A 26,731-nucleotide genomic window follows, 5' to 3' on the forward strand; every position below is an offset into this window, starting at 1 on the left:
CTCAGTACAATGGATATTTATAGCACCTGGAAATAATTGGTTTCAAGTTTCTGTAGCAGGATAGAGTCTATTTTTTAAGCGAGGAGATGGTTTCAGATCTGGATGACTGGGAGAGGGTAATAAAAAGTCAACTGCAATGCAGTAGGGTAGCTGGACTCCCACTTTCCTGAAATGTACATTAATCTTCCAACTTGTTGCTAAAAAATAAATAAATGAAAACAAATCCATTCCCAAATGCAAGACAGAGTGGTCCTCCTGGTTGAATACTTCAAGCATGCCCTGTACTTAAATTACATAAGCAAAGAACAAAGCAAAATTTCCATTGCAGTTCAGGATAACATGATTCTTGCCCTTTTCGGTACTGGATCCTTTCCGTCCTAGACATCCTTGCAGGAATTGCACAGTGATTAATGCAATATAGCACCCTGTTGTAACAAACGGGCTTTCTCCATAAAGTTCCTCTTAAAGGGCATCATGAAGTCATCAAAGTCCACCTCATAACTAAAACGCTGCCGGCGCATCTCTCTCTTCCTTAGAAGGTCTTGGGTCGTCGCTTCTGGACTCCAAGTCTTGAAAGAGCAAAAAGGGTCCCATAATTAAGATTCAGCAAATGGGCTATCCTTATATACATTTCTTAACGGAAGAAAAAAAGCATGGTTGATATATTTTATAATCACCCCCTCCCATGCCCCCGCCATGCTGAATTTAGGATTGAAAGAAGCATTCTTTTGTAGCCTATGGAATAGGTTTCTGGTGTGTTCTTGGTCATAGTGTTTATGGTACCCAGAAAGATTGGCAACCTCCAGTTACTATCTCGCTTATTCCCAAATTTTATATTTTCCAGGCAGCTTTCTTTTCCAGAAGGATATTTTCAGTGCGTTTCCCCACCCCTAAAAAAATGTTTATGGGTACTTTCATTTTCCTCCTCATATTGAAATACTGCCCCTCAATGAGGCCAAACTTAGATACACAAAATGTTTAGGAGTATGTGTACCCCTGCGTCCCCCCAGAAAAAAAAGCATTGGATATTTTTTTTCACAAACTGAACCCCTCCGCAGTACTGCTGGGCTCTGGAATAAAGTTAGCAACATCTAGCTGTAAAGGATTCAGAATTATGGAGCGGAAGTACTCCAGCAGAGTTGAAGCATCATATACAATCCTGTCATCTACAACTCCCAATAGGGGAAATATTCAAGAACAGAATTTCTTTGTGATCATTTCCTCCCCCCTCAGATGAGTGGAACACTAAGAAATAAGCCATTCTGCCACATTCTTCCCCAGAGACCCACTCGGGTGTTAAGATCAGCAGAGGGAGCTGGTCTTATTTTGCAGACATACTTACCCTCTGTGGTGTGAAAGTGATATTAACTTTCCTTGTGGCTCCTCTGGTTATCAGTGAATTCAGATGGACAACATTATCCTTGAGGGATTCTTTCTTCTCCTCGAAGAGAGATTTCTCAGCGACTGTTTCCGACGACGGTAGAACCTTAAACACAGAACATCATCAGTTGCACAAGTGTTTGTGTGTGTCGTAAATGTCTCACACAATTAGCCGGAAGAGGCCTTTTTGCAACCCAAGTTTCTCTTTTTGTGTCAAAATCCAAAAGCAGGGGGCTGTCGCAGTAGGTATGGGGGTCATGGAGGCTGCTCCCCCATTGCAATGTGAGCACTGATAATAATAATAATAATAATAATAATAATAATAATAATAATAATAATAATTTATTATTTATACTCCACCCATCTGGCTGGGCTTCCCAAGCCACTCTGGGCGGCTTCCAAAAGAATATTAAAATACCGTAATACATTAAACATTAAAAGCTTCCCTAAACAGGGCTGCCTTCAGATGTCTTCTAAAAGTCTGGTAGTTGTTGTTCTCTTTGACATCTCTTTGACATGTAAAAACACCAGGCAGGCCCCACAAATAACCCAGAGATGCATTTTAAATAAAAGCACACATTCTACTCATGTAAAAACACGCTGATTCCCAGACCGTCTGTGGGCCGGATTGAGAAGGCAATTGGGCCGGATCCGGCCCCTGGGCCTTAAGTTGCCTACCCCTGTAGTAAAGATTTCTTAGTTTACAAAACTATGTGCATTGTCTCTTTTTTCAAGTTGTGCTTTCTACAGATCTGTTTCATTTGTTGTGAGACATTAGTGTTACATACAATGTTAGGTTAGGAAGAAAAGGGGGGATGAGGGGGAGGCGGGGGGTGGGGTGGGGTCAGGTGGCAATGCTTCTATGCTTCTACTTAGTGTGCGTGTGAGGTTTTGTGTCAGCGTCACTTGTGTGGGTTCTCTTACTATTCGCTAGTTGTGTTTCCTTGGTGGTGAGAAAGCTTGGGGGTGGTCTAGGGTGTGGGTGGTTGTCTTTGATTGGCTGTAGTGAGATTTGTTTTTGTGTGTGAGTGGTGTGTGTGTGTGTGTGTGTGCATTTTTTGATCAGGTTAGCCAGATTGATTTGTATGTTGTTGGCGGATTTGTGTCGTTGTCTTGTTGGGCTGTGTATGTGATAAAGGGGAGCTATACCAGGCCGAAGGCACCTTCTTCTATTTGTCCCTGTGTCAGCTTCAGTTTATGGGTTAGTTTTTCTAATAAGGCTGTTTCCTACACTATTTGATACCATTGGTCCATCCATGCTTACTCCAGACAAGTCTCTCCAGTGTCTGGCTATGATGCTTCTGGCTACCATGCAAGCTGTTGAGGTCTTCTGCTCCCATCGCCCCCTGGCCAAGCTGCCTGGGAATGACGAGAGTTGAGTCCACCAACATCTGGAGAACCCACCACTGAAGAAATCTCTTGTGCAGAACCATGGCATCGCCTTACCTCCTCTTTCACAGACTCTTTCGACGCAGGATCTGGCATCTTTGCCTTGGGAGTGGCAGGCGTTGCTGGAGTGGTTGGGGCTCCTGAGGCTGCTGAGGCTGCTTTGGCCGGTGCCTTTGGCTTGGCCCCCTTTTTCCCTTTCTGCTTGTCCCCTTTGCTGTCCGGTGGCTTCGGCATGTGGTCCAGCGTGTCTTGAATGTAGTGGACCAGCCGGGTGTCAGCATAAGCCTTTGCAACTTCCAGAGCGTTTTGTCCTGTTTGAAAAAAGAAGATGGCTCAGTATGTGAGGGCAGTGGCGTTCTTCTGCCTAATGCCAGAGTGATTCCATGTCACCAAGAATACAGGGACGGAGTGGGATGGGAGCCCAGAGTATTTGGGTGGTAAAGATGCTATTGAGATACAACTAACCTGGGTGCATAAAGTTCAGTGGTGAAGCAATGTAAAATGATTGGATTTTGAATCCATTGGCGCCTACCTCTTTCTGATTGATTGATTGATTGATTGATTGACATTATATACCACCCTATACCCAGGGGTCTCAGAGCAGTTTACACAGGCTTCCTCAACCTCGGCCCTTCAGATGTTTTGAGACTACAATTCCCATCATCCCTGACCACTGGTCCTGCTAACTAGGGATCATGGGAGTTGTAGGCCAAAAACACCAGGAGGGCTGAGGTCAAGGAGGCCTGAGTTTACAGAATAAAATCAAGACATAAAACCACAAAATACATAATAGAAATAAAAACAACAACCCAATAGCCCCCTCCCCAACCCCCCCACAAGGGCGTAGGATATAATCAGAACAACCAAAGGCCAGGTTAAAAAGAAATGTTTTTGCCTGGTGTCTAAAGGTGCATAATGAGGGTGCCAGACGAACTTCCCTAGGGAGAGCATTCCACAGACAGGGAGCCCCATGGACTGCAAGAAGATCAAACCTATCCATTCTGAAGGAAATCAGCCCTGAATGCTCACTGGAAGGACAGAACTTGAAGCTGAGGCTCCAATACTTTGGCCACCTCATGAGAAGAGAAGACTCCCTGGAAAAGACCCTGATGTTGGGAAAGACTGAGGGCACAAGGAGAAGGGGACGACAGAGGACAAGATGGTTGGACAGTGTTCTCGAAGCTACAAACATGAGTCTGACCAAACTGCGGGAGGCAGTGAAAGACAGGACTGCCTGGCGTGTTCTGGTCCATGGGGTCATGAAGAGTTGGACACGACTAAATGACTAAACAAAAACAACAACATAAGCTGGAAAGAGTTATTTTTTTAAAAAAAGAAAAAGAAAATGTAAAGGGGCAATGATTCAAATTCCTGCCTAGGTCAGAAGTTACTGATGAAACACCATAGCTAATTTAAAGGTTGCATTGGCTGTCAATTAGCAGTACCACAAAGGTTTTACCTTTTCTGTTTGTCAGCTGAGGCTTAGCACCGGCGTTGACCAAATGATGAACCGTGTCCAGTCGGCAGCTCTCAAGGCCTCTCATCAATGGGGTTCCATAGTTGATTGAAATAGCATCTACTGTTGCTCCAGAATTGATGAGCAGTTCAGCAATATCCTGCTGGCCTGCATGGCATGCATGGTGGAGAGCAGTCCACATGAAATTGTCTGTTGCGTTCACATTAGCTCTGCAGGCAAAGAACAATTGTTCTCTATATTAGAAATATGCTGTTTTGTCACATAGGGAAATTTGAGGAATTTCATTTCAGTGAATTCCAGTGAGAAGGGACCTGATTTGTGTTAGGATCCATCCTACTCTCGTGTAGGACCCTGGCAGAGACACACGCCCGACTGGCATGTTCTCTCCCTCCTGGTCGATCGTTCGGGAGCTTCAAAAGCTTTCTTCTTCCTGAACATCATAGAGACCGATGCCAACAGACATCAGCACACTTAGGGATCCACAGAGTTTGTGCAGCTTGTGTAACAGACCTCAGCAACTCAGCATTTTGGCTAATCTATTTTATTTATATATAAACACACACAGAGCACTGCAACATGGCTCCCTCTCTCTCTAGCATCAGACAGCAAAGAGAAAAAGAACAAAGGACAATCGTCCCACTTCACGGAACACAGTAACACAAGCATCCTGTCTCCGTCACTTCCCCTTCTGTGGAATGAAAACATACACCGCCATGTGATAGACAACAATCCCATGATGGCAGACAAGGAGAATGAATCTCCAATAATTTGCACACACCAATGCTGGTTTCTGTTACAACTACTGCAGTGCCTGATTGACATGTAAGCTAACAAGCTATAGCTTAGGGCCCCACTCTCTTGGGCCCCCCCAAAAAAATTAAAGGAAAAAACCATACTTGGATGTACATTTCCAAAATATAAGATAAAAACCAAATAAAACAAAACCTATATACAGCAAAAGTGTTTTGTGGTCTGTAGGCTCCTATGATGTAAGTAATGAGTCCATAAATTACCATATAGCATACCGTATTTTTTTCTCTATAAGACTCACTTTTTCCCTCCTAAAAAGTAAGGGGAAATGTGTGTGCATCTTATGGAGTGAATGCAGGCTGCACAGCTATCCCAGAAGCCAGAACAGTAAGAGGGATTGCTGCTTTCACTGCGAAGCAATCCCTCTTGCTGTTCTGGCTTCTGAGAGTCAGAATATTTTTTTTCGTGTTTTCCTCCTCCAAAAACTAGGTGCATCTTGTGGTCTATTGTGTCTTATAGAGCGAAAAATACGGTATATTCAACACAAAAAACAGAGACAGTTTGTTCCTGTCAAAGGACAGCTGGACATATAAAGGGCCCCATTACCTTCAGTAGCTTAGGGGCTCATCAAACCTAAATCCGGCCCTGACCAACTGCCATTATTCATCACCACAATGATGGTACACAATTGTCTGGGACTGGGTAGAGGAGGAATGGTGAAGCCCACCTCCCCAGCCTGACCCTTCAAAGAAGAAGACCATTCAGAATTACAACAGGGGTTTGAGGGAGGTCACAGCTGACAGTTGGCTGATACATTATCACTAGAAAGCATTCCAGACCCACCATCTCCCAGAACCCAGCGAGTCTTAAAAACAGGAGAGCAAAGGGCCCTCAGTACCAACCGTAGAAGGGATGATGATTGAGGAAGTGGGAGAGAAGCGGAGATTTACTCGGAGCAACACCATTATTCCGAGAGGCCACATTTCTAAGCCTCTCTCCGTGAATATTGAATAAAAGCAGATGATAAGGATTTTCCCTTGTCTTGTCCATTCCTGGCAACCAGCCATGGGGGTTGGTTCCTCTGCTGCCTGACAACAGTTGATGCAACACCTTTCATTAAGCCAATCTCTAAGCGGTTTGCCAACAAGGTCAAAGCATCCACATACATGAGTTCCCTGGAAGAACCTTGGAAACTGTAATTTACTCCCCCCAGAACTACAATTCCAAGCATCCCATAACAAACTACCTTTCCCAGGATTCTTTGGAGAAGTCACGTGCTTTAAATGTGCTTCAAAGTATATGTAAAGGTGAAGGGGCCCTGACCATTAGGTCCAGTAGTGGCCGACTCTGGGGTCGCGGCGCTCTTCTCGCTCTATTGGCCAAGGGAGCTGGCGTACAGCTTCCGGGTCATGTGGCCAGCATGACTAAGCCGCTTCTGGCGAACCAGAGCAGCACATGGAAACACCGTTTACCTTCCCGCTGGAGCGGTACCTATTTATCTACTTGCCCTTTGACGTGCTTTCAAACTGCTAGGTTGGCAGGAGCAGGGACTGAGCAACGGGAGCTCACCCCATCGCGGAGATTCAAACCACCGACCTTCTGATCAGCAACCCCTAGGCTCTGTGGTTTAACCCACAGCGCCACCCACGTCCCTCAAGGTATATGTACACAGTCATATACTGCCTTTCCTCCAAGGGGCTAAGGCTATCATGCATTGCATTCTCCCCCACTCCATTTCACTCTTGCAACAAATCTGAGAGTTAGGTTAGTTAGGCTTAGAGATGGTGACTGACCTAAGGTCACCAGATGAGTTCCATGGCTGAAGAAGGATCTGGCTGTGGATCTCCTCAGTCCTGGTCCATTGCTCCCACCATGGTTGGAAATGTAGCTCCTCCAGTCAAACATACAATCTTCCATGACAACTTGCCTAGGCTGTCACATCACAATGGTCACTTGTGTTGGACATAGCCATTTGTCTTCAACTCATGGGTGAGGACACACTACTACTGGCCTGCAGCCTGAACTAAGGTGGGAGACAACAGCACCTCTACCACAAGGAACACACAAAGAAATGGGTCTCCAAGTGTATCTTTGGGTTAAAGGAAGGATATGAAAAAGTTGACTACTGTTCTAGCCCGTCCCTTTGGGTGCAGCCTTCTGTTGCTTCCTTCACAACCATCTTGTGAAGTCGGATAGGGTAAGACTTGGTGGCCTGTCCAAAGCTACCCACTACTTCTTGGTAGTGGCGCCCGCCCTGTGGAACGCCCGCCCTTCAGATGTGAAGGAAATAAGCAGCTATTTTATCTTTAAAAGACATTTGAAGGCAGCCCTGTTTAGGGAAGTTTTTAATATTTAATGCTGTATTGTTTTTAACACTTGATTGGAAGCTGCCCATAGTGGCTGGGGAAACTCAGCCAGATGGGCAGGGTATAAATAAATTATTATTATTATTATTATTATTATTATTATTATTATTATTATTATTACCACCCACTGTCAGGATGGTGTCAGCGGCTCCTGTCTGATTGCCCAGGAAAGTATCAAGACAAGGAAAAGTTTCTTACCCTCCCTTTTCATTTCAATATTACAAATAACTCAGCCTCTTGGATGAAGGCATTCTCCCGAGTGAATCTCCACCCTCTGTTTCTCTCACTTCCTCATTTGTCACTTCTATGGGTGCTGCTAGGTGGCCCTCTGTCTTTGAGCTCTTCACTCTCCTACTTTTAAGGCCTGCTGGATTCTGGGTCATGGAGGGTCTGGAATGCTTTCTAATGACACCATATCGGCCAGCTGCCATTTCGCTCCTGCCTCCTCCTCTCCCATTATTTCCCAACTTTCCCCCTCATCTGCCTCTGATCTGTGACCTCTACCCCCTCTTGTAAATCTATACTGTCTTCCTCTTCCTCCTCTCTCGAGGGGTCAGGATGCGGAGGCGATCTCCACCATTCCTCATCTGCCCAGTCCCTGATGCCCACTGACCTTTGTGTCTGCACTCTGTCAACCGCAAAATTCCGAATGCCCTGCACAGGGCATGGACACACCCCTCATAAATTGGGGGATGTATCATCACTGAAGCAGTCAAGTACAACATTTTCCTGTTGCCTAGAGTGGACACCTAGGGGGATGTGGCTCCAGACAGGGAGGACTTCCTGTCATACCTGCTCTGGAGCCTCCTGCTCTTGTGTATGACCAGATAGATGAGCATGAGCTTAGCAGACCCTGTAAAAGGGCTAGCCACACAGCCATATTCCCTTTTTCTCTTTTCAGACTTCTTTCTTGGACCTCCTCTCCTGGCTCATAGCCAACACAGGGGTCATCCTTACAAGAGGATGGAAGCCACAAGGTAGAAAGTCTGAGGTGTAGCTCAGACTTCTTTTCTGTACACATGTAACTGTTACCCCCAAGATCAAGCCTGCCTTCAGATTACTGCTGTGAACTGAATGTAAGTAAAACTTTACTCTTACTTTTAAAGAAAACTGTATTGTGTTGTTATTATTTTAAGAGGGAAATAAAAGGGGGAACTTACCAGGAACAATCCAGACTGGATTGCATTAAGTTAAATGATTCTAACAAATCCATCAACTTGCTTCCAACTATCTACAAGGGAATGTGCTCTCCTGCTTGCTCACTGGCGTGAGTGAGGAAGGATAATGTTTCATCAATACATCCTCTCCTACCTTCCTCAACATTCCCACATAAATCCCACATTACTTGTGTCTACAGGGTTGCCTCCTATGCCCACCAGCCCAGTAAGCCACCAGAAGAAGTAAACCCACCCTCTTTCCAGGAGAAACTTCACCACTTCGATGTTCCCACTTGCGCAAGCGGCCATCAAAGGAGTTTTGTAGAAATGGTCTCGTATGTCCACTGATACCCCTGCCTCAAAGGCTTTCTTCATGGACGAAAGGTCTCCGTCTTTAGCGAGGTAGTTGATGTGGGCGAAAGTCTTCAACGGGTCGTCAATGTACCACCAGGAATCATCTTGGATGGGGTGCTCGGGAGGGTGGTCCCGATTGAATCGGTTGCAGTCCGTCACGTTCTTATAGGTTTCGATCATGTACTCAGGCGGCCCGCCATCTGCCCGCCGTGGGTACGCACTCTCCGGAATGACGCAGATTGGCATAGGGGCGACAAACTTGGCTTTCCTGCCTCTCGCTTTCTTGGGTTTCTTCTTCTTGGGACCATAAGATGTAAGGAGAAAGGCTTTCTGCAAGAACCGGTTGCCCTTAAGAAACTCCTCAAACTTAATCCCTCCTGCTCGCGTTTTCTCATGAGCCTGAGCAATTGTCATTAATTGTTCAGCCTCCACAAACGGACACCTCTCTTCGATGATGGACACAAAATCTTCCTTGTTCACAGCCCCGTCCCCTCGATCTGCGATCTCAAATGCTTCCCGAAGACTTGCCTGGTGTTCTACAGTCCAGTCGTGTAGCCTAACAGCCCAGGGCGGGTTGGGGTTCTTCACTCCAGGCTTGGGCTTGGAGTATTTGGCATAGCGCCGCTCAATCTTACGAATCTCCTTACTTGCTGCTTTGAATCCACCATCTTTAGCCACCTGCCTCGGGGTCTTTTTCTCTAGGTTCCTCCATGTAGGGTCAGTGCCTAAAAGGCAAAAGTGTAAGTTCCAATGAAGACAGCTCCAAAATCTTAGAAAATGAGTGAAAAGAAAGTCTCAGCACCTGGGGATCATCAAAACCGTGGTTGACTCATTCATTTCATGGCTCTCAAGATTCTTACAGAATAGAGGTGGCTAACCCTTTCTGGCCTGAGGGCCACATCCATCCTTGATCAACCCTTGGGGGGGGCACATGCAGTTGGTGGGTCTGGCCAAAGGTGGGTGTGGCCACCCCACATTCTTTCACACACTCCCTTGCTTGGACACAAGCACCACACAACAGCACACAACCTGCTCACCTCTGTGGATGTGCGAACAATCCACAGGCAACCCCACAAATTAAATGTCCATATAATAAAGTATTCGCAATATATTTGATATTATTTAATATACACAGTTAATATATTTGATTAAATACATATTGTGTATTTAATAGATTCAATACATGCAACCAGTAAACCAATTTCATACGCAAACAGACGTGGGCACTTTTCCTAACAAAAAGATTTCACGCAAAAATTTCTTAAGGCTTTAAGATGTCATTTTCCTGAATGTTGCTGAAGGCCGCCAGACAAAGCATTGAGGGCCACAGCTGTGGGTTGGACCACCCTGATGCAGTATATTACAGGCACTGAAACGAGATTGCTCCGTTCCTGCTTGAGTGCAGTGGATTCTTGTTCACCGAATCAGGTGACTGAACCCCTGAGTTTATCCCGGGGTTGGGGGGAGCGCTTCATACTCAGACAACCATCCTTTACCTCTTTGACCTATAAATCTGCAACACTCTGCATAACCCCCAGCAGCAGCGTAATGCAGCGGCGTGTTTCCATTCATGGCTATCAAACCCACATCTCCATTGTAGGCGGAAATAAGCTTCAGGATCTGGGAAGCAAAGTCAACACCATTAAACCAAGACAGACGTACTTTAACCAAATGTACTGTTCCCGTTTTCTTCTCAGCAAAATTGCAGCAAATGGATGCCACTTAAACAGTCTGAAAAGCTGTAACTATATAAGCTGGGGCACCAGAGAAAGGTCTACTTCAGGGTTCAGCAAACTTTTTCAGCAGCACCTTGTGGGGGGTGGACTATATTTTTTGGGGGGAATGAACAAATTCCTATGCCCCACAAATAACCCAGAGGTGCATTTTAAATAAAAGGACACATTCTACTCATGTAAAAAGACACTGATTCCTGGACCGTCCACGGGCTGGATTTAGAAGGCGATTGGGCTGGATCTGGCCCCCGGGCCTTAGTTTGCCTACCCATGGCCTAATTAATACTTGTAATGGTGAGAGGGCAAAATTCCTGCACAGAAATACCTCCACTTAAGACAAGGGCTGGAGCACCTGCAGCCTTTCAAAATTTGAGAGACTACAAAACCCATATTTCCTGACCACTGCACCATGCTCACTGGGGCTGATGGGAGTTGGAGTCCAGCAATGTCTGGAGCATAGCTGTCAACGTTTCCCTTTTTTAAAGGGAAATTCCCTTATTCCGAATAGCATTCCTCACAAGAAAAGGGAAAAGTTGACAGCTGTGGTCTGGAGAGCTGAAGGTCATCCACCTGTGGTTTAAAATAAGCCTTTTTCTCCTTCTGACAAGGGCCAAACTCCATATCACGTGAAATTTGCATTTGTGTGGGTGTTTCAAAACAGTGCCCAATTTAGAGCAGCGAAGTTGGCTTCCCCGCATGGGGCGCCAAGCCGAGGGGGTTCCAAATTGAGAAGATCCATCACTGAGAAGATTCCTTTGGGGGTGCTAAATTTCGGCCTCACTACCAAAGACGGCCAAAGCCCACCGCTATCCCGTACGAGCCCTGCGTGGGGAGCTGTGATCCACAACAGAATTGAGGCACAGGCAGAGGGGAGTTTAATCCTCTTTCCATCATTGCTGCAGTGACTTCCAACATAAATCCCTTCTCCCAGCTGAAATTGGCAATTGCCTTGAGACAGAAGTTGCTATTACGCAGCTTCACCTCTTGGGCAAATAGGAAATTTGAGGGTGGGCTCCATTTTTTTATGGTATGGCACAAACCCACTCCAAATCTAGATTGGGCCCTTTGCAGCTGCTATTTTTAAAAAACCACACAAAGACATATTGAATATAAAATGTAGTATTACCCAAAGGGACGCGGGTGGCGCTGTGGGTTAAACCACAGTGCCTAGGACTTGCTGATCGGAAGATCGGCGGTTCGAATCCCCGCGACGGGGTGAGCTCCCGTTGCTCAGTCCTTGCTCCTGCCAACCTAGCAGTTCGAAAGAACGTCAAAGTGCAAGTAGATAAATAGGTACCGCTCCAGCGGGAAGGTAAATGGCATTTCCATGTGCTGCTCTGGTTTGCCAGAAGCAGCTGTATGCCGGCTCCCTTGGCCAGTAAAGCGAAATGAGCACCACAACCTCAGAGTCGGTCACAACTGGACCTAATGGTCAGGGGTCCCTTTACCTTTATTACCCAAAGGGATCATCGTTCTGACTCTTTAACTAGCAATCTGCCACCTTTAAAACCATCCTCACGACTCCTCACTGCTCTCCAGATCTTCAAGTTTCTTCCTCCTTGAAGGAGGCAGAGGCTGAGTGGTGCTGGACAGCACTGGCTCTTCCTTCAGGGCAATGACCCTCAGGCTGTGCAGGGGAGTAGGGAAAACCCCAAGTTATCACAGAACACAAAAAAGGTAAAGGTAAAGGACCCCTGGACGGTTAAGTCCAGTCAAAGGTGACTATGGGGTTGTAGTGCTCATCTCGCTTTCAGGCCAAGGAAGCTGGCGTTTGTCCACAGACAGCTTTCTAGGTCATGACTAAACCGCTTCTGGCACAACGGAACACCGTGACGGAAACCAGAGCGCACGGAAACGCCTTTTACCTTCACGCTGAAGCGGTACCTATTTATCTACTTGCACTGGTGTGCTTTCGAACTGCTAGGTTGGTAGGAGCTGGGACAGAGCAATGGGAGCTCACCCCGTCATGTGGATTTGAACTGCCAACCTTCCAATCAGCAAACCCAAGAGGCTCAGTGGTTTAGAACACAGCGCCATTCGCATCCCTCTCACCAGAGCACACCACTATAGTAACTCCATGTTTCTTTCTATTCAGGTCAAGCTAAACATTCTGAAAAGTGTGCTTTGGGGAAAAGCCAACTTGGATTTTCTGGGAATCCCCTCTGTTAGCCAAGCCTGATTATTAGTAATTAACTGAGAGAGTTCCTTGGGCTGGGTACCTTTGTTTCTGACACCACCAACAAAGAATACCTCAAAAAACCCTCCTTTGGCAGCAAAATGTGCGGCATGGTGTCTTTCATTGTCAAAAACATTAACATTTCCACCTCTCTCAAGAATACCGCGGACCACATCCAAAACCCCTTCTCTAGCTGCTTCCATCAGGGCTGTGCGGCCGGTCGCCTGCAGATCAGAGAAAGGGAGGAAGAGGGGGGCAGGGGAGAGAGAAAGAGAGACGCAGAATTAACACATATTTGCTCATTTACTATATTGCAAAAAGGGTGTGGGGGGGAACAGAGGAAATGTCTTATTCTATAAAGAATGGAAGCCATGAACAGGGGTTAGGGCTGCTAAATAGTTCCCTGCTGCCCTCTCCTCTACCTGAGAAAAAGGGGACGGAATAATGGGAGCCATTGTTCTTCAGGTACAAAGCAGGCCTCTCGGAAAAAGATCCCGATCCTAGCAGAAAACATGAGATATTTCTGTGGCCTGCTCCTGATCTTGAATTTACATGTGTATTAGTGTGTCTTGATAATGCTGGGAGGAGCGATAGATGAATCTGACATTTCTCCGCTTTTCTCATTTCCCCAATCATCTCCAAATGTCCACATCAGTTTGCAATTTCCTAATAAAGGTAAAGGTAAAGGTACCCCTGCCCGTACGGGCCAGTCTTGACAGACTCTGGGGTTGTGCGCCCATCTCACTCAAGAGGCCGGGGGCCAGCGCTGTCCGGAGACACTTCTGGGTCACGTGGCCAGCGTGACAAAGCTGCATCTGGCGAGCCAGCGCAGCACACGGAAACACCGTTTACCTTCCCGCCAGTAAGCGGTCCCTATTTATCTACTTGCACCCGGGGGTGCTTTCGAACTGCTAGGTTGGCAGGCACTGGGACCGAGCAGCGGGAGCGCACCCCGCCACGGGGATTCGAACCGCCGACCTTTTGATCGGCAAGTCCTAGGCGCTGAAGCTTTTACCCACAGCGCCACCCGCGTCCCTAATATCCATACATAAAAAGGCTTACTGGAAATTCACCAGTATTTTAGTGTGAAATTTAGTGTGATGCGCTTCCTTAGCATCTGCAGTTTTTTCAAATTACAGCAGCACCTCGGTTCTTGAACGTAATCCATTCCGGAAGACCGTCCGAGTTCCGAAACGTTCGGAAACCGAGGCACAAAGGGCTGGCTGCAAATGCAATTGAGAAAATTGAAAAACACACAGCGGAAGTCGTTCAACTTCTGAGGCACGTTTGAAAATGGAAGCATTTATTTCCTGGTTTTCGGTGTCCGGGTTCTGAAATGTTCGACGATAGAGACATTCGAGAACCGAGGTACCACTGTATGTGTTATATATATCTATATATATCTATATATGTATACAGTGGTACCTCGGGTTAAGAACTTAATTCGTTCTGGAGATCCGTTCTTAACCTGAAACTGTTCTTAACCTGAGGTACCACATTACCTAACGGGGCCTCCCACTGCCGCTGCGCCACTGCTGCGCAATTTTTGTTCTCATCCTGAAGCAAAGTTCTTAACCCGTGGTACTATTTCTGGGTTAGCGGAGTCTGTAACCTGAAGCGTCTGTAACCTGAAGCATCTGTAACCCGAGGTACCACTATATATATCTATGTCTATATATGATCTGCTGCCTGGTTGATCAGGATAACAAATATTCTTAAAACATTTTTATGGTCGATTAATTTAACCAATTAGCCATTGCAGCCCTAATTATTATTATGCTTATGCCTGTCGGCATTCCACTCCCCACTCTTAGAATGGCTAAGAACATCCTTACTGGGTTTGTTGCATTAGGGTCTGCTCCTCTCTCCAAAAATGTCATGCACATGTCTCTGATCTCATGCGCCTGCTCACAGGCTTGTACGAAAACTGGCTTCCCCTCAAAAGTGCAGTTGTTAACATCCGCCCCATATTCCAGGACCATCTGAACACAGCGGAAGTGCCGTTTGGTGGGCAGAATGCAGTAAAACAGAACACCTGTGTGAAGAATAGTTGCAGAGTGGCTTAACAGGGAAACAGACGCGATCCTGAAAAGAGAGACCAACCACTAAATGCCAAGTAGTAAAATAATCTGCTTATTGCCCTTGCGTACTGCCCATATAACTAAGTGCTCCGGGAGGTTGGCAGAGGCATTAAAATATACCAATACAATCCAAACCAAAATAAACACTCAAACCGATTAGTTAAAATCACAACACCAAAATATACACGACTAAAACCAGCATAAGCACATCAGTTGAAACAATGAGGAAACCAATACAAAACTAGCAAAGGGGGGGGGAAATGGAGCAAAGAACTAATGCACCAGATATTTGCTTTTTTCCCTGGGGGGTTGCAGGGGTACACATGCCCTGAAATATTTTGTGAACCTAAGTTTGGCCTCATTGAGGGGCAGTATTTCAATATGAGTAGGAAAATGAGAGTACCCCAAACATTTTTTTTAAGAAAAAAAAGCACTGGATATTTGTACCCATGATAATTAATATGAAGGCCAGGGAAATCAAAATGATCTTCAGCAGGTATCTAAAGACCATAATGTGGGTGCCAGGTGAGCATATTTGGGAATGACATTCTACTTATTTTATTATTTATTGACTGAATTTATAGACCGCCCTTCGTCTGTAGATATCAGGATGGTTCACAACCTAATTCCATCAACCGGTGGTGGATGCGTGTCACTACTGATAAGGCTCTTTTCCTTTTTCCTTTTCTTTTAAAAAAAGGATTTTATTAAATTTTCTGTTTTACAGTTTCAAATCAATACTTTATATCCTTCAGATATCAATGACTTCCCTTCTTCTCTTTCCATGGTTCATTTTACATATCTTATATCCCTACATATTTTAGAAAAAACTATACCAATCAGTTTTCCATTATTACATCCATCAAAACCTATTGACACTTTTGAATTTATCTTAATGCTGCCAGCGTTTTTAGCTGTACACAGTTATTTCCAATATATTCAAGAAACATTTTCCAATCTTCTCTAAACATATGTGCTTCTTGTTCTCTTATTCTATATGTTAAGTCTGCAAGTTGTACATATTCTGTGAACCTAAGTTGTCAAGCTTCTTTGATTGGAACCTCGCTCATTTTCCATTTTGCGGCTAACAAAACACGGGCTGCAGTTGTCGCATACATAAATAACTTTTTCTGATACCTGGGGATTTCAGTCTGAATTATCCCCAGCAGAAAGGACTCTGGTTCTTTTTAGAAAGCAATGCAAGTTTCTTTTCCTAGCAGACACCTGACTCACTTCATTAGCTAAGGGAACCTGGGAAAGGAACTCAGATGAAGATTTCAGGGCCTGGGCAAGTATGCATGGGAAGAGATCATCCTTCAAGTAACCTGGCCCCAAGCTGTTTAGAACAGGGGTCAGCAAACTTTTTCAGCAGGGGGCCGGTCCACTGTCCCTCAGACCTTGTGGGGGCCCAGACTATATTTTGAAAAAATAATAATGGACGAATTCCTATGCCCCACAAATAACCCTGAGATGCATTTTAAATAAAAGCACACATTCTACTGATGGAAAAACACACTGTTTCCCAGACCATCTGCGGGCTGGATTTAGAAGGTGATTGGACCGGATCTGGCCCCCGGGCCTTAGTTTGCCTACCCATGGTTTAGAGCTTTAATTTATTTATTTTTCCAAAAATTTTATTAGTTTTCACAATATTATAAACAAACAAACAAACACACACACAAGACAAACAAACATAAACCATAGCCTTATTGAAAATTACAGTTATTAAATTTGTTAAGTGACTTCCTCGCTTCCCCTTGGTTGAATTTCATTGCATTTCCTTTTAACGGTTTTCCAAATCCCAATTTTTATGAAATTTAACTTAAACATTAACATCCTTAGATCTTCACCTTATGGTGAACATATTAATTCATCACTTAACATAAATAAAATCCTAAGCCCATTAAGTATCTGCAAGCTATTTTCAGTTAGTTTAACTTAACAAATTTGACTAAATAATCATGATTTAGAGCTTTAAAGGTGAAAGCCAGCACTTTGAAATGTGCGCCATTGTGGATTGAACTTCTTGAGCTACAAGAGAAATCCCCACCTCCCTTGCCAACACCTGGTTCTCTTTACCTTTTCCTTCAACATCAACGATGGTCATGTCTGCCTCGGCCTGGACTAACACATCCAAAGCCAAGTCATGGCCCAGCTCAGCGGCTTTCATCACAGGGGTGCGGCCCATCCGATCCTGGACATCCGGATGAGCTCCGAGCTCCAAGAGAAAGTTGCACATGTCAATGTCGTTGGCAACACAGGCCAAGTGAAGAGCAGCCTCTCCATCAACTGGCTCGGTGAAATTGATGAGTTCCGGGTAGCCGAGTTTGGTGAGCTTCTCAATCTGCTTCTTGTCCTTCTGGCGAACACACTGGAGAACTTTGTAGATCTGTAGGTTTTCGAGCCTTTTGTCAGCCAACATTCTCAATCAGCCAAAGGAAGGATATTCTCATAGAGGTGGTTCTCTGGACAGAAGGAGGAAATGGGAGAAAAATGAGTCTCCTTTGTAATGGAATTCTACGATGTACCCCATTTGTGCTGTGGCGGTTAAGCATATCTGTTAAAGGATGTGACTGTGAATAATAATAATAATAATAATAATAATAATAATAATAATAATAATATATTATTTATACCCCACCCATCCCACTGGGTTTCCCCAGCCACTCTGGGCAGCTCCCAACAGATTAAAAACAGAATAAAACATCAAACATAAAAACTTCCCTAAGCAGGGCTGCCTTCAGATGTCTTCTAAAAATCAGGTAGCTATTTATTTCCTTGACATCTGATGGGAGGGCATTCCACAGGGCGGGTGCCACCACCGAGAAGGCCCTCTGCCTGTGGCTCATGACACAGTAAAGCATGCCACACTACCGTAGCCAGTGGAAGCTGGTCCTTTAAAATGAATGGGATATTGCCCCACCAACTTCAGTTTCCCTTCAGCCAGTTCCCACCAGCCTATCTTCTTACAGCAGGTGGCATTGCCTGTCAGCTTCCTCCTCCTTAGTCTACACACACACACACACACACACACACACACACACACTATTAAATTTTCTGTTTTACAATTTGAAATACATCCTTAAAATCTCAATGACTTCCCTTCTTCTCTTTCCATGGTTCATTTTGCATATCATAAATCCCTGCATATTTTACAAAAACTATACCATTCAGCACTGGCGGAGGAAGAGGGGCGCAGGGGGAGCCACGCCCCCACCTGCTCTCTGCCCCCCGGTGCCGGAGCATGAAGCTCCGCTACTGCCATTCAGTTTTCCATTATTACATCCATCAAATCTTGTTTACACTGCTGAATTTATCTTAATGCTGCCAACATTTTCAAGTGTACCCAATATCCCCCCATGTGTTCAATAAACGTTTTCCAGTCTTCTCTAAACGTATGTTCTTCTTGTTCTCTTATTCTATATGTTAAGTCTGCAAGCTGTGCATATTCTGTCAGCTAAAGTTGCCATCCTTCTTTGGTTGGGACCTCACTCGTTTTCAATCTTTGGGCTAACAAAAGACAGGCCGCAGCAGTGGCTTACATAAATAACCTTCTCCTTAGTCTTAATGTTGCCCTTGTAGAACTCCAAACAGGCAGGAGGATGGAGACAAAAGTAGAATTAGTTGGCTCTGTCTGTCATTGGCTGTGGGTCTGCGGCCTGTTGATGTCCCTACCTTCCACTCAACCCAAAGGGCGCCAGTTACCACCGGCCACCACACTTATGTTTGCAGTCAGTTGTCCTTTGCTGCTGCTGTTTGCCATTGCTGTTTGCAACTCATAAATATTCCTGATGATGCAATAGTGCATCATAGCAACAATGCCATAAGTCAAAGATGGACTGGCACATTAGCCTTCACTTGAATCTGTATTAAAATTCTAGTTTCTAGGAGTGTGTCAACTGAGCCTCAAGAATAAACCCTCAACCTCTTGGCAAATACGGGTGCTGTGATGTTTGCACACATTGCCAGAATCCTCCTTGTGAAACCTGAGGGTCAGAGGTGCAAGACAACAAACCCAAAGAACAACAAACAAAGCAAGTTCACACACGCATGTGACATCCAACCTGGATGGATTTAAAAGAGGATTAGACACGGAGGACAAGGCTATCGATGGCTGGTGCCCATTGAGGCTGGTAGGAAAGGAGGCAAGTTATAAGCAGAAGCAGAGCCAACAGCAGACCGAGTCAACAAAGGCTAGATTTGTCCCCATCCTCCTCTCTGCTGACTTCTACAAGGACAAAGCTGAGCCTAAGGAGGAGGAACAGCCAGGAATAACCCCTGTAAGTAAGAAGGTAGGTGGATGGGGGCTGGTTAATGGCAGACTAAAGTTGGGTCCTTCTTGTAGGCATCTCAGAGGCATCTGATTGGCCACTGTTAGAACAGGATGCAGGACTAGATGGGCCTTTTGTCTGATCCAGCAGGCTCTACTTATGTTATCTAGGATGGCATGGAAGCACTAAGGGTTGATTGCCTGGAGGCCAAACCTACAGGCAGAGCTTTTGTGACCCACCAGGTACAGTGGTACCTCGCGTTAAGTACTTAATTTGTTCCGGAGGGCTGTTCTTAACCTGAAACTATTCTTAACCTGAAGCACCACTTTAGCTAATAGTACCTCCAGCTGGTGCTGCGCCACTGGAGCATGATTTCTGTTCTCATCCTGAAGCAAAGTTCTTAACCAAAGGTCCTATTTCTGGATTAGCGGAGTCTGTAATCTGAAGCGCCTGTAACCTGAAGCATATGTAACCCAAGGTACTACTGTATTACCTTCTGTTCAGACCTGGGGGCTCTGTGCTGGAAACATGCCTTCAATTTCTCAAAAGTTTCCTTCCCCTTCCATTTTGCTGTCTCATTCACAAGGTGCTTCAGAATTCCCCTAAGTTTGGGTGGGTGTAGAGTTGAGATTACCTATCATGGTGCAGTGATTATGATGTGCCTATAGTCCCCAATTTCCATTAAACATTTTCCCAGCATTCTGCAACTTATCCAGCTGCCCACATTTCCTAATCCCTAAAAAAGTCCCATGGGAAAGGAACAACCTCATGGAATTCCCCCCTAAACTTTAAATGAAGGGCATCTGGAGGGACTGCCTACCGGGCATCTGAAACTGGTGTGCCCACTTTTGCTTTTAAATTAAGTGTATATGTTTGCCTTTACATGTCATTAAAGGTAAAAGGCCTCAGTTTCAAAAAAAATATAGCAACAAACAGCTGTCAGGTACATATTAGGCAGTTCCTTTATACACAAACACACCCCAGCTTTTTGTGATTTACAGAAAAGCCTGGTCAGAGCCGTCATTGAGTTTGCAGGAAGGACAGAGCACCTGGGAAGGCTGCTGGCAGATGGTTTGAAGAAAGGGCACTTACAAACACCTTCAGCCACTCTGAATGTAAGGTGGGAGCAACCAAACTTCTCCCACGCACCTGGGCCGGACTTTGGTGATATGAAGCCCTGAGCTAGGTCATAATTTAGTGCCCCCTGCCCTCAAATTTTCTTATTTTCACAATAATTCATTTTGATACAGTTGCTTTTGCATGGATCTTCTTAATAATAATAATAATAATAATAATAATAATAATAATATTTTATGCCCCTTTGGCTTGGTGCCCTGTGCAGGGGAACAGACTTCACCACCCCAAATCCAGTGCTGCTTCATGATAATTTCACCTGCATTTTCTCTCCCCTTTGCCAATTTTCATAGTTCCTTTTCTCATTAATTGATGGTTTAAAATAATAATAATAATAATAATAATAATAATAATAATAATATTAAACCCAATATGTTTCTAGCTTATCATTCATTCCCATGCTCACCGACATATAGTCAAGACACAAGATTCAGATCTATATACAAGAATATATGAATCTGCCCTCATCTATAATAGTCATAGAATTGTAAAGTTGGAATTATTATTATTATTTCCCCAAGAGCTCCTTTATTTATTTATTTTTATATAAAATTATTTATTTGGTTTTTCAAATTAAAATTTTACAATCACAAACATACAACATAAAAACAAGATTCCAAAGAATCTCCTGGACTCCTCCCCTCCCCTTTGTGGGTCCTATTATTAACCATTTCCCCCGGCATCTTTTATAATATTCCAAATCTTCTACATCTCCATTATATCCAAAATTCACCATTAAACTACAAGTGTTATTCAGATCCTACCAATGACTTTAACTGTTTACAATGGTGTTATGTACTGAGTTGAATAGGATCCAAAAGGCAGCAGTCTGATTGGTCCTAGAACAATAGGATCCAAAAGGCAGCAGTCTGATTGGTCCTAGAACAATAGGATCCAAAAGGCAGCAGTCTGATTGGTCCTAGAACAATAGGATTCAGAATGCAGCAGTCTGATTGGTCCTAGAACAATGCAGCAGTATGATTGGTTGGCAGGAACTACTCAATCATGCTCCAGATAGAAGTGAATCCACAACCTGATTGGCTTACAGTAGAATTCCGGAATTAGCCAATCATGTGCAGCCCATTGTGTAAATAATGTATATAAAGCAGGTACTTTGAGGGGACATTCATTCATTCCTCCTCACCACTATGAGCTGAATAAAGAGCATGAAATCACTTTGCGACTCTGAGTATATTTCACTGGCGACGAAGGTGGGATCCCGCTGAGCTGACTGCCACACACAGCACCGCAGCACCGCCACCTGCCGCACCGCTGCCTCGCACCGTGTATCCAGGCTTCAGCTCCGGGACACAAGGAACTCAGAATGGCAACCGACAACAGCTTCTCGCCGTTCAACCCAGCATCTGGAGACTGGGAAGCGTACGCCTCCCATTTCACCTTCCTCCTAGAAGCCAAAGGGGTCACCGACGAAGAAGACGCCAAGAAGAGGGCAATATTCTTCAGCGTCTGAGGAGAGGAGACGTTTGAAATCGTCCGGGCTCTCCTTGCGCCTGAAGACGTCGCTACTGTTCCATACAAACAATAATGGAACAGCTGAAGGGGCACTTTTCGCCACAGCCCTCAGTGGTGGCTCGTCGAAATGCCTTCTACGCAAAGCGGCAAGCCCCTGGGGAAACCATAACTGGGTTTGTGACCTCTCTCCGCCAAGCCGCCCGGTTCTGCAACTTCTCAGAGCTGGAGAACATGCTTCGGGACCGCCTCGTCGGTGGCCTGAAGGATGAGAAGCTGCAACGACGCCTCTACGCTAAGAAGGACCTAAAGTTCCAGGTCGCTCTGGAGGAGGCCCTGGCAACGGAAGCTGCTGAGAGGTCGACGCAAGAGGCACGGCCGAGCCTGCCATCCCAACTGAGGGTCCACCACGAAGACCTCACCGACGACTCAGGATCCAACAGGGAGGAGGTGCACCGAGTACAGCAGCGCACTCAAGCAGCCCACATACCACAGCTGCCTCGACGAGAAGGAGGGAACTGCGCAAGCTGTGGAGAAAGTCACGAAAGGAGGACCTGCCGTTTCCGCAACGCAGAGTGCAGGCAGTGCAGAAAATCGGGACACATCGCCCGGGTGTGTCGGGCTCGGCCCACCTGACGCCAGGCATCAGATGACCAATCCAAGAGCACCAGGTCCCGGGGCCCAACACACCAAGGCAACTCGACGGAGCTCACGGACTTCCAGGTATACCAGTTGCCCCACCCCAACGTAGAGAAAATTTATGTCAAGGTACAGATAGAGGGGGCCCCATGCCGCATGGATCTTGACACGGGTTCAACTCTATCCATAATCTCGGCAAAGACCTTAAGAAAACTGTGTCCTACAGGGGGTCCCAAACTCAGGCCGGCCCCATTCACCCTCCGGGACTTCCAGAAACGTAAGGTCCCCACAATGGGGGTGGGGACCTTCAGGGTGCAATACCGAGGGCAGACGCGGCAACTGGACTTGCTTGTGGTCAAGGGCCCCTACATTAGCTTACTGGGATTGGCATGGTTTGGACCACTGGGGCTAGCCGTCACCGGGGTGAACCACACTAGCTTACAAGTGGACGTGGACGCCATATGCAAGGAATTTCCGGGGGTTTTTGATGGGAAATTGGGACAGTATACGGCCCCCCCATTGCTCTACAGCTTGACCCCGCAGTACGACTGGTCAGGCTCAAGGCCCACCGGGTCCCGTTCGCCCTGAAACCCTGTATAGATGAGGATTTGGACCGGCTCGTGGAGCAAGGAGTGCTGGAGCCAGTGCCTAATGCCCCCTGGGAAACCCCAATCATCACACCCGTCAAGCCTAATGGTTCGGTCCGCATCTGTGCAGACTACAAATGTACCATAAACAAGGCCCTCACGGCCCATGCATACCCAGTGCCAGTGGTCAGCCATGTCCTTGCCACCCTGGCTGGGTCGAAAATTTTTGGCAAGCTGGACTTGGCCCAAGCATATCAACAGCTGCCAGTAGATGAGGCCACAGCAGAGGCACAGACGATTGTGACGCACAGAGGAGCGTTCAAGGTAAAGCGGCTGCAATTCGGTGTCAGTGTGGCACCAGGCATATTCCAGAATCTAATGGACTCGCTCCTTAAAGGGATTCCTGGCGTCACCCCCTTCTTCAATGATGTGTTGATTGCCGGGCCCACACCAGAGGAGTTTGAGGACCGCCTCCGCACCGTTCTGCACCATTTCCAGACTGCGGGTCTCAAGGTGAAGCGGGAAAAATGTCTACTAGGAGTGCCTCAGGTGGACTTTCTGGGATTTATGGTGGACACAGAAGGGGTCCACCCGACTGGGGACAAGGTACGGGCCATTTGTGATGCCCCAGCGCCCAAGAACAAGACTGAACTTCAGGCCTTCTTGGGACTATTGAACTTTTACCATTCCTTCCTTCCCCACAAGGCGGCGGTAGCGGAGCCCCTACACAGACTCCTGGACAAGCGGGCCCCTTGGGTGTGGGGCCAGCGCCAGGAGGCCGCATTCCAGGCAGTCAAGGACTTACTTGTCTCAAACTCGGTCTTGGCACACTTCGACGAGAGGCTGCCGGTGGTGCTAGCATGCGACGCCTCGCCCTATGGAATTGGCGCTGTCCTGGGACACCAACTCCCGGATGGAAGAGAGGTACCAGTGGCATACCTTTCCCAGACACTCAACGCAACCGAGCGGAACTACTCGCAAATCGACAAGGAGGGTCTGGCAATCGTGAAGGGAGTAAAAAAATTCCATGATTTCTTGTACGGGCGGCCCTTCACCGTGGTGACTGACCACAAGCTGTTGCTTGGCTTGTTTGCCCCTGAAAAGCAGACCCCCCAAGTGCTGTCTCCTCGCGTCCTCAGGTGGTCAATTTTCCTTGCCAGCTACCAGTATGCACTGATTCACCATCCTGGGAAGGCGATGGGCCATGCGGACGCCCTCAGCAGGCTACCACTACCAGAAACAGGCCCCGACCCAGTACCTGCACAAGAGGTTATGAGCCTGGAGCTGCTTCCCGACCGCCCCATTCAGGCACAAGAAGTTGCACACCATTCCAAGAAAGATAGGGTCATCTCCCGGGTCCTGGACTGGGTGTGGAGGGGATGGCCCAGCAGCAGCCCCGGGCCAGAATTCGCCGGCTACACAACCCGCAAACATGAACTGTCGGCCCACAAGGGGTGCCTGTTATGGGGAAGCAGGGTCGTTGTTCCCCAGCCCCTCCGCAAAAGGGTCCTCACAGCCCTACACGAGACACACCCAGGGGTAGTAAGAATGAAGGCCCCTGCCAGGAGTTATGTGTGGTGGCCAGGGATCGATGGAGAGATAGAGGCCTGGGTCAAACACTGCCAGGCCTGCCAAGAATCCCGCCCAGATCCCCCAAGGGCCCCAGTCCAGTCCTGGGAGTCTGCCCGAGCACCATGGTCACGCCTGCATGTGGACTTCGCTGGCCCCTTTCAGGGGAAAACATTCTTCATAGTGGTGGACTCCTACACCAAATGGCTGGAAGTCGCACTGGTACCATCCACTTCTACGTCCGCAGGCATCCGGGTACTACGCAGGCTGTTTGCAACCCACGGGCTCCCTGACACTCTCGTCTCAGACAACAGGACTGCCTTCACGTCAGGAGAATTCCAAACCTTCACAGCGCAGAACGCCATCCGCCACATCCGTTCGACGCCATTCCACCCTGCCACCAATGGCCAAGCAGAACGCATGGTGCAGACCACCAAGGACACCCTTCGCCGCATGACGCAAGGGGATTGGGAGTACCGCCTTGCCACATTCCTTCTAGCACAGCACCCCCAGCTCAACGACTGGCCGGAGCCCCGCTGAACTACTAATGGGTCGGCGCCTTGCAATCAGATTGGACCGCCTTCACCCCGATAGAGCTCAGGATGAGGTAGTGGTGGGGGAAGGCAAGAACCCCCGGACCTTCGAGGCTCAGGACCCAGTGTACGCAAAGAATTTTGGGGCAGGCCCAGCATGGGTACCCGCCACAGTCACCAGGGTCACTGGCCCCGTGTCGTACGAGGTGCTAACAGATGGGGGGCAATGCTGGCGCCGCCACTGCGACCAGATACGGCGACAATTCCCGGGAGAAAACCAGGAGGAGGAAAGGGCAGAGGAGTCCCAAGGGAACAGAGGGGCAGTGAGGCCCATAGAGCACAAGGGGCCAGCAGGAGAGGCAGAATCAGTAAATACAGAGAGGACCTGCGAGGCCGAAAGGACACCGGAACCAGAACCACGACTGAGCGAGCCGGTTGCGCCAGACCAAACAGCCCCATCACAGCCAGCATCCTTGGAACATGAGCCAGAACCTGAACCCCGGACCAGGGAACACCCCAGGCCGCAACGCACACGTAGGCCGCCGGCGTACCTTGAGGACTATGAATGCGACCTCCCGGGCAGGACTGGAACTTAGAGGGGAGGGGTGTTATGTACTGAGTTGAATAGGATCCAAAAGGCAGCAGTCTGATTGGTCCTAGAACAATAGGATCCAAAAGGCAGCAGTCTGATTGGTCCTAGAACAATGCAGCAGTATGATTGGTTGGTAGGAACTACCCAATCATGCTCCAGATAGAAGTGAATCCACAACCTGATTGGCTTACAGTAGAATTCCGGAATTAGCCAATCATGTGCAGCCCATTGTGTAGATAATGTATATAAAGCAGGTACTTTGAGGGGACATTCATTCATTCCTCCTCACCACTATGAGCTGAATAAAGAGCATGAAATCACTTTGCGACTCTTGAGTATATTTCAAATGGTTTTTAAGGTAAATTATAAATTTTCCCGAGAGCTCCTTTATGTCTTGAGGATAGCTGGCAATAAAGTTCACCAGCTGCTGTTCTATCTGCATGCATGACTTATAAGCGGTTACAATTCACCAGCAAAGCAACTCCGAGTCAACTCAGTGGTCCCAGCCTGAATGAGAGCAGCTTACCACCGAGCGCATGAAGAGTTCTACGCGCCTGTGATGAAGTCCGCAATAGCCTTTGCTTGTCAATCAATCTGTTCGGTCCTTTTAAAGGCGCTGGGCTCTTTGGGCTGCAACACCATTCGTAACGAAAGGCTCTCCGAGATTCCTTTTTCTAAACAGAAGCACTAAGGGATTACATCACCCCCCAGAAACAATGACCACTATTGGCCAGATCTGCCTGGATTTCGCCCTCTCCTCCTTTTTCTTTCTCTTTTCCTTTTTCTCCTTTTAACCTGCCGCGACTCCAGCAGCTTACCTGCAAGCTTTGCTGACGCTCCAGGAGAGCTGGAGGAGACCAGAGGAAAGCAGCCGCCCAGACGCCTCGTAGATGGGCATGACTCTTCCCCGCTTCCTCCGCGGGCTGATGGCAAGAGAGCAGGAGTGGTTCCTTGGGCGGGTGGCAGCGTCCGCGAGAACGAGCGTGTCCCCGGAGCACCCAGCGGGAGGAGGGGATTGTTAGACGGGAGCTCCTATAGCAACGGAACCAGGGAGAGGAAGCGCGCCGGCGCGC

The 26,731-nt window shown here is 47.0% G+C and overlaps 1 protein-coding gene across 2 annotated transcripts; it reads right to left on the reverse strand.

Annotated features, from left to right (window-relative positions):
- On the reverse strand, nucleotides 1-26,731 carry ANKEF1 (ankyrin repeat and EF-hand domain containing 1). Of its 2 annotated transcripts, XM_053380639.1 has the most exons (10): nucleotides 26,477-26,731; nucleotides 16,943-17,328; nucleotides 14,618-14,817; nucleotides 12,857-13,006; nucleotides 10,370-10,493; nucleotides 8,773-9,598; nucleotides 4,229-4,455; nucleotides 2,827-3,080; nucleotides 1,343-1,486; nucleotides 1-569 (listed from the first exon to the last, which is right to left on the reverse strand). In XM_053380639.1, the coding sequence occupies exons 2-10, from the start codon at nucleotides 17,283-17,285 to the stop codon at nucleotides 408-410; spliced, it is 2,430 nt and encodes an 809-aa protein (XP_053236614.1). In that variant the 5' UTR covers nucleotides 17,286-17,328; nucleotides 26,477-26,731; the 3' UTR covers nucleotides 1-407. The 2 variants fall into 2 exon arrangements, with proteins under 2 accessions (XP_053236614.1, XP_053236615.1); XM_053380640.1 differs by lacking the exons at nucleotides 14,618-14,817; nucleotides 26,477-26,731 and having other exon boundaries at nucleotides 16,943-17,057.

This window comes from Podarcis raffonei, chromosome 3, assembly GCF_027172205.1.
Source record: "Podarcis raffonei isolate rPodRaf1 chromosome 3, rPodRaf1.pri, whole genome shotgun sequence".
In the NCBI taxonomy this organism is placed as follows: domain Eukaryota; kingdom Metazoa; phylum Chordata; class Lepidosauria; order Squamata; family Lacertidae; genus Podarcis; species Podarcis raffonei.